A 20557-nucleotide genomic window follows, 5' to 3' on the forward strand; every position below is an offset into this window, starting at 1 on the left:
TAAAAAAAACGTCAATGCTTAAAATTTAAAAGTGAATTAAAGCTTTTTCTCTGACTCATCCTTTTGAACCATTAGAGACCAGAGACACTGATTTCTCCACAGACTTTTCCTTTGTTAAAAACAAATATGTAAAACCACACGGATTCATTTGTCTGAAACGATAGCAGGAGCCAATTTGTCCACACTGACTTTAGTCCGTTCGCGTACGACCCACGGCCAAATGTAACAAAGCCACACTTCTCTCTGGAGGACTGTCGAAAGTCATTGTGAGAAATGTAGAAAATTGCCAACTGAAGTAGAAATAGACGAGGCAGGAGGGAGATGTGGGAACATCAAATGTGAGAGGGGTCACTCCAAGTCCTGGAGCCACAGAGAACAGCTGAGTCAGCAGTTCATCATCTTTTAGCTCGTTGTTTTGGTTTCATGGCCTGCAGACATACACTAGAAGTGGACGTAGTGACGTCACACGTTGGTTTGTGGCGTTTCATAGCTTGAGTTCAGCATTTTGGGTGTCGCCATCTTGGCTTTCGCTTTGTCTTTTGCAAACAGAAGTGACACGAGAGGGTGGAGCTACGCAAGTGCAACCGAACGCCGAACAAGACATTTTTAGGCGAACCAAAAATAAAAGACGACAAAATGAAAAGTCAAGAAAGAAAGACGAAAGCACAGCGCGTGTGCGTACCTTCAATGGAGGAGCGTTTGGGCAGTATGGTGACCGCTCCCACCGCCACATCCTCGAGCTGGTGGATCGGGCTGCTCTTGGCCCCCCAGCTGTCGGATCCAATCCACAGGAAATGGCCCACTTGATTGGCCCTCTTGGAGGAATTGAGAACTCCCCTGCAAGGACGACCGTGTGCGAATTAGGAGACATAGCTCAGGGGGTGCATGCAATCCAATATCTATTACACAAAGGCACAGCCAGCTTTAAGGAGGAGCTCGGACATCACAGCTCAGCTCATCAGAAGGTCAGGGAGGGAAGCAGAGGAGCTATTTTGTTTGTTTATATACGTTTTGTGTGTTTTATCTGAAGACAACAGGGAGTTAGAAGCATTATCTTCAGGTCTCCCGCTCATCGTTTCTGCTACACTTCACGAGCACGCATTGTAAATATACAAGCACGAAACGTGTGATTCTTTGTTTCTTTACATAAATACTTTCCACGGAGCATTGTAAATGAAACAGTATCTCTCTGCTGCTTCGCTGTGATCTGTGTTTTGCACGTCTCCTCCGGGGCAGGCTCGTGTTTGCGTTGTTGAAGGTGTGTTTGTGTGCGCCTGGTAAACCTGCGCCTCTGGCCCGTCTGCTGCTGGGAGATTAAAGACGTCAACATGGCAAGACATCAGCCCGCGCGACACGGGGCGAAGCCAGAATGCGCGGCGCTCCTCACCGTATATCTTCTTCGCTGGCGAAGAGGATGACTGCCCGCGAGTGCTGCGTTTCCAGCAGTTGTTGGACGGCTTTGTCGTAATCTTCCAGCTTGGGGTTGTGGGGAATTTTCAAAGACTGGGCGATGCAGATTCCACCTTTATTAATGGCAGAGGGGTGAGAAACGGTCAGGCCTCTGGGATGATCTCACTCACACACACACACACACACACACACACACACACACACACACACACACACACACACACACACGCACGCACGCACGCACACACACACACACACGCACACACACACACACACGCACACACACACACACACACACACACACACACACTGGGTTACGGAAATCTCACTCATATGGAAATGAGAAAAGAATCTGAACACAACAGTGAGATTTTGATGGTGTCGTCATGCAGGCTATGAGACTCTCAATGACGATTCTTACATTGAGGCGTGCGATGCAACGCTCAAACGGCGCAGCAGACTCATTTCACAGTTATAAACATATCTGCTGTAAAGAAATCCAACAGTCCACACCGAGGGGGGTCATACAGCTACAGATTGCACGTTATGGATTTGAGCGAATCCAGCAGCTTCGCCATTGACTTTTCATTTAAAGTCATTATCAAGCATCTCTTGTTGGACCCTGAACCAATCAGATAGCACAGCCGGCACCAACAAACGAAGAGGATATTACTCCTGACGATGACTCATCCTCAGACAGGTCACCGCTAACGAGCTTCTGCAGGGTGACGGGTACCGATTGCTTCCGTGAGTTGCCACATATTCGGCACAGTATGTTATCAGAATTGGCTTTTAGCCGTTTGCTGGATATTGTTGTCGTCTGGGGTGATGTTCAGCAGCTCATTATTGAGTGGCGAAGCAGAATTATATCTTTCATTCAAAAAAAAAAAAGTAATCATGAAAAGGGTTTATTCTGGCGTGGTAATTACAGGTGCGGAGGAGAAGATAACCTTTGAGGCGCTTTGGATAAAGAGATAATGTGATCACCTGTGTGAGAGAGCTACTGTCGGCCTTGAGTTGATGCAGCAGCCTGCGTCCTGAGTCAACAGCAAAGCTCGACTCAAAACCAATTAAAACGTCTCCCACTCAAGCCTTCTTAATAGCCTACCCAACGACCTTTCAGTTTGAGTTTCCCTGAGTAGCCGGAGCAATGGAAGGCATCTTCTAATTGCCGGTCTCCTCGGGCTCATTACTTTGATATAAACAGCTTTTATCTGGCAGATCACACATCTCCAGTCACGGTTTATTGTGGCATTTCAAAAGGCAGAAGATAGAAGAATGACAAGTGCTGAACCTGCTCGCAACTATTTATTTTCTTTTTTTCAAGTGTCAGCAGACAGAACGAGGGATATTTCTCGCCGCGATAGAGAAAACATTTTGTATGCGCAGAGAAGAAGACCTCTGGGGTGGCTGCTGTTATCCTCCCTAAGTGGACAAAACATAAAAATGGAGATCCGACAAATGGCCAAGCTGTTGCTTAAGGGTTTGTGGTATCCCGTTATAAAGTGTAACACGCTCGGTATCATTTGTTCCCGAGCAGCCGGCGTTGTAAGTTTAGCTGGAAAGCCTTCAGTTTGAAAGTCTAGCGCTGTAAAATATCTGATTCTGCCGTATTAGCGGCACCTTGCAGTTCCAGGGGGTTTTATGTCTGCAGGTAGGTATCAAACATTCATTAAATCCAGAGAGGGAGAAAAAAGAGAGATACATCTCTTCTTTTTTTTCTCCCAGAGAACTTAAGTCTCATGCAAATACTTCACAATTCATTATGACGAAAAGCAAAACCTGCAGGTTTGTGTGAAGAGTTATAATGGTGGAAGAGCTCTGAAAAGAGACATGTCAAAGGTCACAACAGTCAATACAGTAATATAGACAGAGACCGCAGGAGCCACCGATGGACATAAGAAGCACTTCAAGCAGATCCCATCTTCAAGAGAGACAAGAGCAGAGAGCCCAACACGCTGCGGCCTTACGAACGCCACAAAGGCTGCCGAGCAGCGGCTGTAAATCACCGAGAGACTGCAGAACACCTCATCCATCAGTCAGTCACACGGTCAGTTAGTCGGGTAAGCGTGCACGATGGAAACGCAAGTATCTGTACTTCCAGAGTGCTGTGCCGCGGCTCGGAACGCCCTCGCCTGTCACTGGGAGGCAGTGTTTGGACTTGAAAAAGAGTCCTCGACTCAAAGCGAGGGTTTAAAGAAGAGCTGCGTGTCCGTCTCGGCTGGAGATGTGTGACGTGCGACACAGTTCAATGTCTTGTCGAGGTCTTAGCCGAGAAAGAGGCTTGAATAGCAATGCTGTACCTTCGGAATGTCACTTCAAGGAACAGTGTGCGGCATTTAGGGGGATATATTGGCAGAGATACAAAATATATGTCAATGAGTTTTCTTTTGCGTTTAATCACCTGAAAATAAGAATAGTTGTGTTTTCGCTACCTTTGTAGCAGTTGTAAAACACTGACTGTCAAATCAAATAAAGAAAGTTCGATTGAATATCTTAACGATAAACGGGAGAAGTTTCAGTTAATTGCGCACTTCTCGAATGGCTAAGCTGTCTTTTTGTTGTTGTTGTTGTTTTGTTGTGAAGAACTGAGAGCAACACGATGAATGTTTTCTGGGAGAGGCCGTCTGAAATAATGCGATTGTCTTTAAAACTATTTTTAAAGTGTCCGAACACATATCCAGACAAGAAGTAAACCAGGCTTTTTCAAGCAAAGCCTCACAGCTAGTGAGGAGGATGCAGAGAAAGTTTCTCTTAAATCCATCTAAATCCAGTTTGTGACACATCTTAGCTGCACTTTGTTCCTTTATCTATGATCCTACAACATAATATCCTAAATATATGCCCCGTGAACTCTTACCCTCTGCCCCACATTTGATTCACTTATCAAAGACAGCTAAATGATAATTAAATGATAACGATGGCTCTCTGAGTGCCATAGGTCATGCACTGCATTAACTGCTTCAATTATTCATCCTCAATGCCCTCGCTTCTGAAACTGCACTCCAGGGTGAGGAATCCAGCTTTGCCATTTTGCTTAGTGAAATACAAATCCCTTTAAATTAGAAGGTGCTTGATGGATTCGACCCCCCGCCCGCCTGCTGAACACCCTCCAGGCCCCAAACCTCCAGGGGATCCATGATGATATTTATCACCTCGCCTGTCAAAAGGAGAACCCGCTATCTCCAGCCTCCCCCCCCCCCCCCGCCTCAACACGTGGGAGCACATCAAAATGGGCCGACATGCATTTGACATTCATATTCCACATCTGTGTGCCCTTCCACTGCCGGTCTGGGACTTGGCAATGTCGAAATGTCACGCAGAGGTATCGTGGTCTATTTTATCGTGTTTGCAGATGCATCACACATCCACCCCGGTCCTCTCCTGCTGCTGAATGATAGTGCTATTCTTAACCCCCCCCCCCCACACACACACCCACACACACACACACACAGCTCAGACTAGATCTAAGAACGCAGCGTGTTGGCAACTTAGCTGCAATCAATTTCACAGTGATACTTTGTGGGAGGTTTTTCACTCAAATGCGAGTCTCTTTTATCAATTGCGAACACTGAACTCCATCGCTCTGGCATGAGTCCAGACAGACACAGAAAAAAAAATAGAAACTAGATATATCTCTGCCAGCTTCACCTGGAGCCAGGATGAAGCTGCACAATGGGAACAGTGGCTGAGCAGGGAGAGAGAAAGCCCAGAAGAGATCAATACAGGCTGACCACCACTCCAGTCTCAGCTTGGGGTAATGGGTAGCCATATTGCATTAGTCCGCGAGACGGTTCTCCTTGAAGTTGTGAAGCGAGATTGCCACTAATGCATCTGACATTTCACTGCAACCGAACAGGGCGGCCACGGAAAGCCTCAAGGCCTCACGGATCAGTTTGCAGAGATACAAACAACTTCCACCCACAAATGTTGTTGTTGTTCCGCAGTTTGTGTGTGTGTACGTTCCAGATATATTCTCTCTTTCCATATTCACCGGGGTGTTTGCGTCTCATTCAATTCAATCCAATCCAGTCTGTTCTGGTGCAGAACCGGGGCCTTTGAATAAATTCCTGTGAATGTACAGTTCTGCTGTTACATAATTAATGTGTTTATTAAAGATAAGATGCCTTGGGTATACTGGAGGCTTTTTCTTTCGAGGAAATAATTCCCGTCTGTATACGAATACAAAATATTGCAAAGTGAACTGCAGCTCAGTCGTAATAGGATGAGTCAACAGCAACAATGGCATATAATTCATACTCATAATAATAGCGACGTGTTTACTGCTCTTTGCATAAGAAAAAACCCAGAAACATCAGTTGGAAAATGCATCTGAGAAACCCAGCGAGAGGAAACCGTGTTTATCCACACGATGTAAGAGGAATTTAAAACTTCCAAAATGTGTTTCTACACAAGCTGCTTCCTCACTCTCTGTCGATGCAAATCACACAACCACAAACGGCTTCCTGAAGCTTTCATGATCACACTGGACACGAAGGCACACTGATGAAATATTCATGCGCGCCGGACTTCTGATCGGCGCCTGTGGGATATCATTAGCTCTCCTCGATCTCGAGGATCCCTCGCTGCACATTCGCAGGAGATGGATCGGGATCCATAGGAGGTCGAGGTGAGAAGCGGCAAAAACACTTGCTCCTGTTGCCGTGGGCTGCTGAGTCACGGAGGGTTTAATAATAGGGTTTTTTTACAGCCCAGGTAACAATTCTCTTGAATTGGTCATTTCTGAAATGACCAAAAAAGGGATTTGAGTTCTGGACACACAACAGCAATTGCCAACTCTGGTGCATTAAAAACATATAGTTGCACTCTCGGCCAATCATTTCAAAACTCCCCGTATTGTATTAAAATGATGTTTCCCTGTCCTCATGCTGCAGAGATACTGCGGCAGCAGATTGTTAACCACATGATTTGACACGGATAGCCGACCCGCTGTACTTGTGGAGCGACAGCAGTGACTGCTGATTCACGTGGACCACCACATGCCGACGACGGCATCGGTTCGGGAAAAAAAAGCAGGTGAGTCGAGCATGTGCACAATTTTCAGCCCGCTTACAAAAGCCAAAGGACCTTCTCTGAATGCAAATGTCTCTTCAACCTTATTCTACGCTCTCTAAAAACCCCAAATGCAAACTTAACTTAGCTGCTCAATCTTTGCCACGTTAAACAATTACCATTAACGTTACATTAAAGGATCTAACGAACGAGGCTGATTCTAACAGCTTGATTCGTGTCCATTCAGTGGTTCAGCTCTCTCTGTTTAATCATACGGTTTCCGAGAGGAATCTCTAGAGACGTTCACCGAAGAGGGCCGGTTTCTTTTCTAAGCCCTGCTGCTTGATACACACAACCAGAGGGTGGATTGAACTGACTGACCACAAGGCTGACTGACCATCATTACCGTCCTCAGGGCCCTGCACGCTCACTAGCAGGGATCACAATAACAAAGAGAGGTTGAGTGAAACAGAAAAGGCAGAGTGTAAAACAAAGCTCATATCTCCCCAATGACCCTTTGCCAGACCGTTCTCTCTCTCTCCTCCTAGAGAAGACAAACAATTCATTTTTCCGATGGAGCACGCAGCAGAGAAGAAGAGCTGAACGGTTACATTCAGATGTATTTACATAGAATGACAGTGACGCGGTTACAGGCCATGCTCATTACTGTGATATGGCATCCTCTCTAAAAACATTTCCAGCAACTCTCCCCAACTCACTGGGGGATTAAAGTAGGGGTTGCCAAGCCGATCAATAATTCATCCACCCAAAACAGATTTTACGATGAATTGGAAATGCAAAAAGTGATCTCGCTCCGGTGAAAATGTTTATGTTTAAACCATGGGAATGGATCTTTAAAGAAAACATATACACTGTAGATATTATAATTCTGTTTTACGGATCACCTTTCCTTACCTGCTTCTTTGGAGAGCTGTGTGAAGGCCTCCACTCCCTTCTCTCCGTAGCTGCCCTCTGAGGCGATGGTGGCGACGTAGGTCCAGCCCAGGGCTCGGATGATGTCCACCATGGCCTGGGCCTGGAACGAGTCCGGGGGAACCACCCGAGAGAAGAAGTCATAGCGCCGGTCATCGCTCAGCTCCGGGGCCGTTGACGCGTAGCTGATCTGCGGGATCTTGAGGACAGGTGGGGTTGGGGGAAGGGCAACGTTTACTCGTGTGTTGGTGCCATTCTGGTGCAGCATCATGTGCGGTTGCTCTGACTAATCTCATTTTTTCAAATGACTGTTTGAAATCGCTCCCTATTTACTAAAAAGGGACATTTCATTTGAGTGCAAAACGTGTGCCAATAGAGACAGAGCACATTTAAGTCGCGCCAACACTGAAGGGCGAAAACAATTCATCGCTCTCCATTGACTTTGCATTGTGTGAAGGTGTTTCCTTGTCACTTTTGTCTGCTACAAAACAACAGAACAATGCCAGAAAGCTGCTGTGTGGTTGGATGCACAACCAACAGGTTAAAGAACCCAGAACTAAGCATGTATCAGCTGCCGAACCAAAAGAGCCGAGCCTTTTGAAAGACAAAAGTGAGGAATCAGCATAAATAAAACTCAGTGTGTGTGTGCAGCAAGCATTTTGCGCAAATGTCAGTTTTAGGCGAACTACATCTCTGTAAGTTAAACGAAAGCATTTTGAGATCATTTGAATGTGGATAAATCAGATAGCTATGTGGCATTATGTTTGCAAGTGCCTTAGCTAACTACAGTAGCTCGCTAACACAGAGCTAACATTAGCTTGCTAACTTTTCCCATCATCATTTTAGCTATCAACTGCCCCCTGGTAGACATAAGATCCTACAATAATATTTTGACGTGCTGAAATCTGATGTTTCATGCATTTTGTTCGCGATTCAGCTCTTGGTTGCATATCGTTGCATTCTGTCTCTATATGACCTCAGTTCAGCAAAGAAATAGTGCCCATGACATGTATGGTACATTTTTGCTAGCAATCCCACGATGCACTGTGTAACATGTGATCGATGAGAACATCACAGAGCTTGACAGGGTCAGAGATATAGATCAGATATATTTTGAGCTTCAGGGAAAAGTTTGACATTTTGGGGAAACTTGCTTTTTCGCCTTCATGCCGAGAGTTCGATGAGAAGATCGATAAAATTCTCATTTCTGTACGCTAAATACACAACTACTTCCAGCAGCTGGTTAGCTCAGATTAGCAGAAAGACGCGTCTCTGTGCTGAAGGAAGCTAACTTGCAGCATGGCTGTACTTTCATATTGAACATGAAGACATGAGAGTGGCATCAATCTCCCATCTCAAGCAAATAATCGTGTTTCCTAAAATATCAAACTATTCCTTCAACTCTGCCAACATTTTCACTTCCAAACATGATCATATTTGCGTCGGTTATGTGTGCCCACAAGCTGAAGAAATAAATGCATTGTTTATAGAAAGGGAAAGAACAGAATATCGTTTGTCATTTACAGAAATATCCTATCACAAAGAATAACAACATGGATAGATGACGGCAATGTGTTGTATATTATATACATTGTCATGGATATTATTTGTCATATGGGTTTGATTTAAAATGGGTGTCCCATACAAACAAAGATATTCGTCCCATTCGTTAATAAATTGAATAAATTGTGCGCTGCACACTCTCACACAGGCAGATGGCAGTCTGCAAAACAAACGAGCGATACATTTTTCATATTTTTCACATTACCTGCTCGATTGATCATCTCAGAATATGCTCACATTATGTAATGCAATATTTGACAGAGCCTATATTGGGTCTGTTACCTAGGCAACGTGCCGTGCTGTCACTTTCTTCTCCCAACATATCGATGAAGACTTCCTGCAGAAATGTCTTTGCAGCTCTTTTTTTTTATGAACTGGCAGCACAGCCTTGTAAGCGCTCTCTCACACTTCCCTCCTGGTGAGAACTCGTTGAGTCTTCACCACCTAACAGCATATACAAATACATTAAACCTAATAGTCCCGTGTAGTAAAAAGTGAGATGCTGGCATGTCTTTTGGATCATAAAGTAGGTCTGAGTGCTGTATAAGTACTGTAAAAGCATTGAAATGTTCAATCCATGGAGAAATACACACAGCCAGTAGTCAGAAGCTGTGCCTTTAAATGTTGATCATTATTTATGTAGACAATATTGTAATAATAATCACTTTTAAAAAGAAGCCAAATAAAAAAAACATGATCGTGAACTGACCAGTTTCCTAATTTTGACGTGTCCGAAATGAATGTTTTGTTAATCTCAAACAAATATATCTGACGTTGGTTTCCACTTCTAACAAGGCTCGTGAGCCAATAGAATAACGACGTTGGTATCACGTAGTTAGCGTGTTAGCATGAGTGACGGTTGCCTCCAGTGAACATACCTGAAGTTATAGTTCCCTCAATGTAACGTCACAACAAAGATGTGAATCAGAGGGTATTTAGAATATTACTTGGATGACCATACGTTATCTAAAACTAGCCATATCATAAGTTTACTGCATAAAACCTTACATGAATCTTGAAACACCATCGCACAAAGTAAACTAAATCTATATCTGATGTATAAGCTACATGTTGCAAAATGACTTCATTACTCTAACAGGAAGGATCCATCACTTGATCCTGTCGGAGTGAAATATGCAGGATCTGCAAAAAAAACCTTGAACGTAATGAGCCGTGGTCGCTTTATCTCTTTCATTAAGTAGCTGTGCAGAACACAGGCTGAGCTCCACTTCCACATTTCAGGAAATCAGCATTCAATTGCATCTCTTGCTCAGCTTTTAAGTTCTTCAATCAAAGACGGGGGATATAATGTGACCGAGGCTCCGTGCTTTTATCCATTCCATGATGAGAACTGAGCAATCTCCATCTGCTGAGCAAGACGGTTAGATGTGGTTGAAAGCTATTTCATATTTCTGTAGGATATGTGTGAATAGATTAAAGCAATACTTGCATACTATGTTCCTTTCTTCAGTGAAGCAGCACACTTCATGATCACTATCAAGTTACTTGATAGTGATAGTGATAGTTCTTGAGGAAGATGCCAGATCGTCACTTTTCCTAATGTTCAGGGAACCCGTTAAGAGTCTGCAGGTGTTCTTCATACCTCTGAACACCAACGCTGCTCAGATTTTAAGGCAAGCTAACGGCATTGCTCTGGAGATGGAAATGTTGATCTGTGAGTCATAAACAACTGCTCGTTGGTGGAGTTGCGATAGGTAGATTTGGCCCGAGTTCACAAAGCAGGAACTCCAATAAACACAAACGATCCAGTGGTCAAAGCGTAGAGTGTAAGAAGGGGACGTAGTCTTTGTGAGGTCGCCCATCGGTTTGAGGACTGCCGTTTTAAAGCCTCGCATTGGACATTTTGGCCGTTGCCATCTTGGTTTTTGGTCGTCTTTATGCAACCAGAAGTAACACGAAGTGAAAACGCACTGTGAAAGGGTTTAAGTTATAAGACCAAAACACAGACAACTCCCAGATCGGCCAACAAGCCCCACCCCCAAAGCGTCCCCTGCTTTATGGTCTATTTTACTCTAAATGGACCATAATGTACTAAATGAACATCATGCTGTATTGAAGAAGACTTGAAACTAGAGATTGAGACATAAACTCATGTTTACAATGTTTACTGAGGTAATAAATCAAGAGAGAAGTAGAGTCATTTTCTCATAGACATCTATACAACCAGAGGAGTCGCCCCCTGGTGGACACGAGAGAGAACGCAAGATTAAAGCACTTCAGCATTGGCTTCACATTTCAGACCCGGAGGTTGCTGCCTGGGTCAAATTTGCGTGAATGCCACGAGGCATCGCTTTCTGTCTGAACATACTTTTAATCTTGTTTCATACAAGCTAAAGGAAGGAGGATCTGTCTATCTGACTGCATCAAACAACCCGTACGAATAGGTTGATAAAGGATTCTAGTAGGAGGTTGTTCACAATGCTGCCTGCTTAAGACCTAAACATCTCATCAACAACTGTGTTCGACGTTTTGAAACGGCAATCACACCTGGTGGCACGTCTCGGATCAAACTGCCGACCTCCCGTTAGACAGGAGGACGCACCAGCAGGGACAAGCTTCATTTTGTCTTCCAACCAGTGCAGAACCTCATCACACAGTCTAATCTAAGCACCGTATGAATGCCATCCAGTGATCAAAAAGCAGCCGGACACTGGGGAAACGCAGGTATGAGGACACGGCGGCTCGCTGATGGGATCGCCTCAACCCACAGAGTGTGAGTTATAGCTTTGACCCGCAACCTAAAAGGGGTCAACCGCACGAAGCTGACAAATTGAGGAGTCACGCTCAAGACGACAAATATGTTTCAAGTCGCAGAGAAGAAGAACCCCCCCCCTCCCCCCCAACTACAAAACCAGCGAATACGAAATGAGTGATGCAAATTCACAGGTGGGAATGCTGCTGCGATGCCACGCGTTGAATCACTTCGGGCCCGCCGAAATTGAGTGGAGTGGGTCAAAGAGGGGATGCGCCGCAAAGTAATGGAAAAGCAACAGCGGCTGTGATTTGCATTTAAAAAGACTCTTCTTTCCATGAAGTGAAGCATCTATTTGAAACGTTTGATGGCCGACGTACTCTAACGGAGCTGCTGTTGAAATGCTGTGCAGCCAGAAAGTGTTATAGGTTTGTTGAACCGCGTCCCATCTTCGCCCAGCTGTTTGTCTCTCCGGAGCCCATTTTCTTTGCTGCAGGGAACCATTAAAGATGGCGATGTCCTTTTACTTTCTCCCAGACTCGTACTCTGTTGCTATCAACTCCTTATTCCCCAGAAATCCAAAACCTCTATGTTTTCAGACTGTGCTTTTTTTTTTTAATTACCACTTTGACCCTCCAGCTAACAAAAGTGCAAAACCCTGATTGAGAAAACGCCGAGGTGTGAGGATTAAACCTGCAGGAATTACGATAGAAGGAGATGCTGGCTAACTAATACGACTAGAATCTGACAGCTTTGTGTTTTCCTCTCTGGTAGATAACGGTCGACACATCAAGTGGAATCCAAGTTAGAAATCGAACCGTCTTCTTGAAATAAGTGAATTGAATTTAAACTTCTGAGCTTGATTAAGTCTTTCTCGGTAGATTACAAGCAACAGAGTTTAGCGTCGTCCCTTCACAGTTGCATGATTGATTTCAAGTAAATATGCTCTTGTTGCGAACAAATTGCAATAGATTTGAATATTTTCATCATGCAGAGATAATAAGGCGAGGAGAATAGATATTTGATCAACATTTTAGAATCGTTTTGTGTAAATAATTAGCTTGCAGCGAGTAGAGGATTATTTTCTCTTCATCCTTCATCTGCATACGAATTTGGCTCTTTCCCCGTTTGCATTTCATACCGCTTGCAATCCTCCCAATTTCATTAAGACACTTTAAATCGAGAAGATGTGAAATGTGATGCAACACACGACAACGTGTTCTACGCTCCAGTGGCAGCAAGGTGAAAGGGAGTCGGCTGAATGGAGGAACGACCACAGTAAGTAGTTCAGGCCGAGAGGGAATGATTAACGATGCCCCCTTTCAGGAGCACAATTACCCAAAGCTGATGTCTAACACCTGTCATCTGCTGTACACATCAAAGACGGGATTGCTGAGGGTAATCGCCTTGCTTGCTCTGGAATGCATCTGGGCTGACAGGATCGATGGAAGGAAAACACAGAGGTCTGTTATTGGGGGACACTGTTTTATTGATTTACCACAAAGTGCTGCGGACGCCCTGCATAAAAATCTGCTGCTGAAGTCTAAAGAAGGATAATAAGGAAGAACTAGGAGGCAGGGGGGTGGGAGGTGGTGTGTTGGGTGAGGGTGGTAATCTGCTCACTGACATTAAGTGAGAATTTCAACCATGGTGTTGAAGAAGAGAGGTGACTAAGCGAGGTTGCATAAAGGTTCGACACATTCGCAGTAAGTGGGAATGCCAGGTGAAGTTAATTAGTGTGCCTTGGCCTTTCCGTTTCATTTTCACATACAGCGGCCCACGATCACCACGGGTGGCTCCAAAGGAAAGGTGAGAGACTGTCATGTTTGTGCTTTCAAACGTCCTGCGCCGCGGAGGTGACGATTCTGACGAGCCGAGGGGCAACGGAGAGAAACGTCATCTGAAGGGAGAAATATGCAGCATATGGCGCGACACGACTCTCAGTTGGGGTAACGGCAACCATCTATCCTCGCCACCTGAGAGGAGGGAAATCAGCAGATGTGAAGAGACAGGCCGTCTCCACAGAAAACCGAGCGGCAGTCCATGGGTTCTTCAACAAAAACCTAGACACAAAAACACTGAGCTTTTTTATCCCACACAAGAGAAGGCAAGAGAAGTAGATATCGTCACGAATTTGTCACAGAGCACCAGAGTGTTGTCCAGACCGGGTTTGGTTTCCATTAATCTGAGAGCAACACTCAGAAGCGTAGCCGCAAAGGAACTGTGAGTAGCAGGGGCTGAAACGTTTCCCATGAATGGCTTTAACTGGGGGGGGGGGCGAGCCGGGCAGTTTCTGTAGCAGGAATCCTCTATTTGGGCCTCTATTTGCTGCATGATTAGCTTCTAAGCATATCTTGACATCAGTCAGCTCCACTCTGGCTGTTTGCAACAATCTCCACAGCGGAAACAACGGCGAGTTCTGTCAGACCAGACTCTAACCCCATGCCGTCTGTGGCCGGGCGCCAAGGCACAGACTGTCCTCGTGACACCGGCACAATGACACACACACACTGGCCAAGGAGCCATTTTGAAAAGCAATTCATAAACTACACACCCCGCCCGTGATGGAACAAATATTTGCTCACAAAACACCCAGCCCTAGTCAGAAGATATATTTGTCGCTGCACCGCCCGGCGATGTAAAAGCAGCAATGGTCCATATCAACAAAATGACACAGTACGATAAAGAGGCCTATAAAGATATTGAGCAGTTATCACGTTTTGTTACATCCGTCCTGCTGAATCCAGGCTCAGCAGCTCTGTGACATGCGGGATCAGACAGACATTGGTTTGTATCCAGACAGCAGTGCCATTTGTTCGCAGGGCAGAGGTAATGACTGTGTCCACACATGCATCCTCAGGCTGGGCTTTGGTAATCTCTCTTCACCAGAGCAGGGCACTGCCAACACAGCCGAGGTGGCAGGGAGGACGGGCGGGGGGGGGGGGGATCGACAGCTTTCCCTCCCTCTCCCTGTCACTCTCTCCTCCTCTCTTCCTGCCCATCTGTGCCCCTCACTCAAACTCTCCTTTTGTGAGGGAGCCGCATTTCATCGCCGTGCCCTCACACAACCTGTGACTTTCAGCCTCGCGCCGCTGTTCTCCGCCCCTCTGTGTGTTTTCAGCCCCGTCGGGGGGGAAGACGAGTGAGTCTCATCTTCCTGAGCGTCCCCTCCCTCCCTCCCTCCCTCCCTGTCATCTGTCTGCATGCAGACACTCCCACACAGATGATCAGCAGACACCTCCTGCCCAGGGAGGTCCTCTCGCTGCCAGTTCCCCCCCGAGCCGACACAATCTGCCCTCAGTCGTTCACTCGTTCAGTCGTGAGGATTTTGTTTTTACAATTCATCTGCAAACTGTTCACGGCCGATGCAAAATCATGGACCCGCCTTGACAAACTGGCTGCTGTGAAAAAGGCGCATATATATATATATATATATATATATATATATATATATATATATATATATATATATATATATATATATATATATAGACACAGTATATATATAAATATATATAAATACATATAACCCAAGGAGCAATATGTTTCTACCTAAAAACCCGTGGGGCTAACATTAGCAGAAAATGTTACCACAATGTTAGCACATCCTTAGCTAGCATTAGCACGTACATGCTATCACGTTTACTCTGTGATGTGCAGCTTCTATCTTTATCTTTTTAATCAGATTTCACTGCTGAACCAGTTTAACATCCTGGATTTATCCTCCAAACACTTATTGTAGACCCTTCTGTCTGCTTCTCTCTGAAATCGCTTTTTCGTTCCAATTATTCGATAATATTAATTAATGGAGTGGAGTTAGTGACAGTGTGGGCTCCATGGTAACGTTGGATGTTAACAGGTGCGTTTTGTAGGAGAAAGGATAATTGCTTTTCTTAAATTCCCTCTCCTCCACGGTCCTCGCCAAGGCCAGCCTCACATCATCCTCCTATACATCTCTCCACCATTTGTTCTACAAGGACCCGACCTGGATAGTGTTCAACCAGTCTCAGTGTTTACTGCGTTTTGCAGCTTTTCTTTTTGCCACAGGACTCACAAACACCACTTTTTCCAGAGTTACCCTCACCGCTGAACTGGAGTCTGTGTTACGTGACAGAAAGTAAGGCTTTCATAATCCTTTATCTAACACGACCTTCCACCGTCTCCTTCTTTCCGCCCACCTCCCCTTTTACCCAGTCGATTCCCTCACCCCCCCCCCCCCCCCCGCCGTCTCTCCCGCTCGCACCACGCCAGTCCCCTGGGCAGCTCCAGTGCTCTGTGCCGGGCCCGAGCTCTTGCATGGCTGCCCTGCCAGAGTGTATTTTAAGACAACCAGCATGTTTCTCCATGGGTACAGAGGCTAAGTATGACTCACAAATCATATATTTGACCAGGAGAGCCACACAGTAGAGTAGAGCCGAGGCGTGGGAGGAAAGTGTGGATAGCTCACAAAGGGAACCTGACCGACCTCTTTTCTTTCCATCTGGTAAACAGACTGCTATTTCAACTCCACCGGTGTTTCAAAGAAATAATCGGCTCCCAACACCAAACAGCTCCCAAAGCCTCATTGCAGAAGAGTCTGCACCGAGGAGAGGCTCAACACCGATGAAGCTCACCGGAAAAACAGCTGCGGTGCAATTTTTAACGATGTCACAAACGGAGCCCACGACCACGACTTAAGGCTCTTACGCCGACGCGACGATGTTGATCTTTCGTGCAGTCGCTCTCGACAGTTGTTTTGTACAGTCGCTGAATCTCTTCAACTCATTTTGCCAAAGCATCTTTTGACTTCGGCTTCGCACAAAGCGAGGCCCTGCAGAGAACAACGCGCTGCAGCAGAGCAGCCTTGATCATGGCGGCTGTGCCGGGTGCTCTGTCTCCAGGTGCTGCAGAACCTCCACTCGTGGGTAGGAATGAAACACAGCCTGCAGGTTTCATGACTAAGTGTTATCAAATGTATTCCTTTATATCCACATGGTCTCGCATTACGGATGGCTGTATTGATTTTTTTGCCCGGCTGCAAAGTGCACTGGACACAGCTTCTTCTTCTTCTTCTTTGTTTACTGTGCTCTCTTACAGCCTGCGTGATAACCGTATTATTTTCTGAGAGAAATATGAAGTCGAAATAACCCACTACTGAAAGATGCATGCCACTATGCCTTAGGACGGAGAACAACAGGAATGTTCTTTCATGAGTAACATGTGAAGACAAACACCTGCGTTTTGGGAATTGTCAGTGTGCCTTTGCATCTCTGCTCTGCCTCATTGCCCGGTCCCAACCCGGCTCCTCCATGTTTTTTCACCAAACACCGAGCGTAGGCGCATGTTGTTGTTTTTCTCCCCACCTCCACCTGGAGCATGCACGGTCTGACACATTCATTGTCAGCGGTGCACCTGCAACACTCTGACCTGCATCCCAATGACTCGCTTCTGTACTACCTCTGTGCAGCTCTCTCCTCAGACTCCACAGAGCATCATCACCAGGCCCATTTATACCCTAATAGCGCAGACAATGCCGGGCGAGCCTCCCTCGATCTCATCCTTCCTCTCTGCCGGCTCCTCGCAGAGAATTCTTCAGCGGGGCCGTGTAATTGCGAACTGATCACAGCAGCGGAAAATATCACAGCTATTCTATTCCTTCTGCAGGTGTGTCTGAACCCCTTCTTGGTGCTGCTGTGCACTCAAGACTCATGTACCGGTTTAGAACAGACCAGTTAAACAGGCAGCTATTTGCACGCCAGGCATTGCCTGCAGTGCTGCCTTGAGCCTCTCCCAGGGTTTAGAATATACTATCTCATCAGCAACACCTGCAATTCACAACACACGCGAAGTTGCAAACGGTGCAGATTAACACTCTCTACTGCAAAAAGTCTCACACGCGTATTTGAACAGCAAGAAAGCGGATTTAATGGCTGCTGTTGCGTGCTATGCATCGTGCTAACCGCGACGCTTCTCACAGGAGGCGTTTGGAGCCGCAGTGTAATTTACGCACAGCTGATATTCTGATGCTGCAGGAAATGGGCAGAATAAACTACTTAAACTGCCATTCACAACAAGGTACTCACACTGATGGAGCAGGGCTTTACAAAGCTGGCATGACAACAAAGAACATCTATAAAAAGAAGGCAATGATAATCCAGACACGCATTCACGAGAGAGGTAGTTAAAAGGAAATGGATGAACAGACGAAGGAATAAATGAACAAACAAATACAGAAACAGGGTTTGCCTACTTGTAGTGCTGTGCAGCTATAGTTCGAGGACACCAGAGAATAAAGCTGAAAATAAAAGCAATTTAAAGGACAACCTTGAGCGTGGTAAAAAAAAGAAGAGAAAAGTCTTCCAGGTAGGACATTTCACAGTCAAATTAGAACTTTATTGTTTAGCTGCAGAGGCAGACCTTCCTCCAAGGCTTCATACAACGCGTGCCTCCTTTGCTGGGATGGTCGCTCTCTAACCGGCCCTCGCATTCACTACCTACAGCCTGAAGCATGCGATTGGTGTACGCCTTTGCTGGAAGTACACACCCACCGTCTGGGAGGCTCAGTCCAGGGCACCGAAGGCCCTTCTCTCTCCCACAGTCTCTGGGTCCTCGTGGCAAAAGCACAGTCAGTTCCTCTTCTGTTCGGTCTGTCCTCTACCGCTTTGGTCCAGACGGCAATGATTCAACAATTATTCGATAGGAATTTTGTTCAGACATTCATGATGCCTAAAGGATGGCGATCCCCTCAGGTGCCACCGGCTGGGCCGAAATCTACTTCATTCAACATTCATGGTCCCCAGAGAATGAATCCTCATGACTTTGGTGATCTCCTGACTTTTCCTGTCGCGCTAAAATGATCTTCATCAACGGCCATCAGCCTCAGCTGTTGTTTGTGGTAACAAGCCAAACTTAAGATGGTGAACTTGTTAATCATCACCGTAGCGTTGTCATTAAGCATGTTAGCATGCTGACATCAGCAAGTAGCACAGCCACAGAGAGCCGCTAGCAGGACCGATGGTTGCCGAGGCTTTATTTTACAAACTACAGTAGAGTAATGGGGTCTAAGCTGCTCATTACTTTATTTCATTCATTGCACTTTACAGGCACATACCTGTGGTTTTGCAAGTTTTAGCCGGTTCAATACAAATAATGAGCACTTTATATCACAGCTAAGCATCTCGCGGAAAAGGCTGCTGCGCTTTAGACACTTTAAAGCATCTCTTTTTACAATTACAGACATTCATTGCCTCCTATACATTTCTGTACAATATGAAAATACATAGGACTCGTGAAACTGTGTTAAAGGAACAGTGTGCAGCATTTAGTGGGTCCATTGGCAGAAATGGAATAATATATTAACGAGTATGTTTTCTTACATTTTTTTTGTTGTTCTTTCACTGGAAGTAAGAATTGATTCCGTTACATTAGAATGAGCCACTTAAATGGACAAACGCAGCGAGTCCTCTTGGTGGAGCTGGCCGCCGTGTTGCTACAGTAACCCAGAAGGGACAAACCAAACGGCGACTCTAGATTCAAGTTTTTGCGTCGTCGCCCGTAGTTCTCCCACACGGGAGAAATTTCAGTTGGTTGCAATCTGCAACCTCAGCGCCATCAACACACAAAGAAAGGTAGCTGTTGGAGTGAAAAACCTTATGAAGTCTCTGTATGTCTGCCATCTCACCCCCCCGGCTCAGTCTGATGATCCTGTCTGGATTTGTGACCTGGCCACTCACAGGCTCATGCTCTGCTCTGTGCTGCAGGTGTAGCGCTTCACCGAGGGCACCTGAACAGGTAATCCTGTCAGCAACACACCGGCTCCACTGCGCAGCCACAACAATGGACAAGTGAGCACTCAGAGAGGACAAGAAGCTTCTATTTTTTGTTTTTCTTCCCAGTGGCGTACTGAACAACCTGCCAACTCCGGAGGAACTGGAGACAGTATTTCAGAGAGAGCCATTCTGCTTAAACAGACTCATTCTCACCGAGATCATGATTCATCAGAGCAAGTGTCCGCACTAATGGACCCAGAAGATTTATGTGGAATGTGTTTTTGTGACACGCACATTTCACATAACTTCCGCTCGCAGTGAGACGAAGTGTCAGAAGGCTGCACACTGACATGTATTCCAGAGCCAGAATCAGAGATGCGCAACAGACGCCAGATCAGACAATTCCCCTCAGACAAGTTAACCGAAACAGGAATGAGCCTCGTCGAATGCAATGCAACTGTCACACGCCGCTACGGAACGCTCATCTTTATTTGCAACAAGAGCACTAACATGCGTTTCTTTCCCCCCAGAACAGATCATATAAGCCAAATAAAAAGAATGTATGAAATGTGGATGAAGTATTTCACACGTGAGTTATAGTTAAGTACAGCTAAGCTGAGATTGTATGTACACATTGTGTGCTTTCAAGAAATTCTAGCTTTCAAATGATGCATTATTATTAAAGTTAAACCAATAAACACAGTGACGCATTATGTGAACTGCATTTAGCATCAACATTACCGTCGCAGTGCGACTCTGCACACAGAATAAATGTTGACTGAAAGCCACTTGTGCTACAACCAACAGAGTGGGTGAGTTTAAGTGGCTCCTGTTCATTTCTTTCATCATTTGATGTTCATTAGGGCACATTTAAAAGCATGACATCGGTGCGGATGGTTTCTCCAAATAAAAAGGTGTGATGATGCAAGACTGAGTCGGTGCGGATTGCTCGCGTCTCACTTCGGTCTCGCTTCCGATGGGGATTCCAGTGAGATCCGCCGGTGTAGCGGTGCGGCGGGGAAAGTAACCGCGGCGTGACATTACTTTCTGATTGGAGTATCTGGATGGCATCAGCAGTAATAGACGCCACGCTTGGCATTCTTATGTATGTTTTTTTATATGCCACAAAGGGAATGAAAGCATGTCAACAACAGCGACTCTGTCTGGTGTTGCAGCG

At 45.7% G+C, this 20557-nt stretch overlaps 1 protein-coding gene across 1 annotated transcript in view; it reads right to left on the minus strand.

Annotated features, from left to right (window-relative positions):
• The window catches only part of LOC306780764 (metabotropic glutamate receptor 7-like), a gene marked incomplete at its 5' end in the record, with an annotated part of 53147 nt that overhangs the window by 23075 nt on the left and 9515 nt on the right, over positions 1-20557 (minus strand). The window contains 3 exons of the mRNA XM_079273244.1: positions 683-837; positions 1388-1523; positions 7339-7555. Of these exons, the coding sequence (XP_079129370.1) occupies positions 683-837; positions 1388-1523; positions 7339-7555 (508 nt within the window). The remainder of the gene's footprint in view (positions 1-682; positions 838-1387; positions 1524-7338; positions 7556-20557) is intronic.

This window comes from Melanostigma gelatinosum, assembly GCF_949748355.1.
Source record: "Melanostigma gelatinosum genome assembly, chromosome: 8".
In the NCBI taxonomy this organism is placed as follows: Eukaryota; Metazoa; Chordata; class Actinopteri; order Perciformes; family Zoarcidae; genus Melanostigma; species Melanostigma gelatinosum.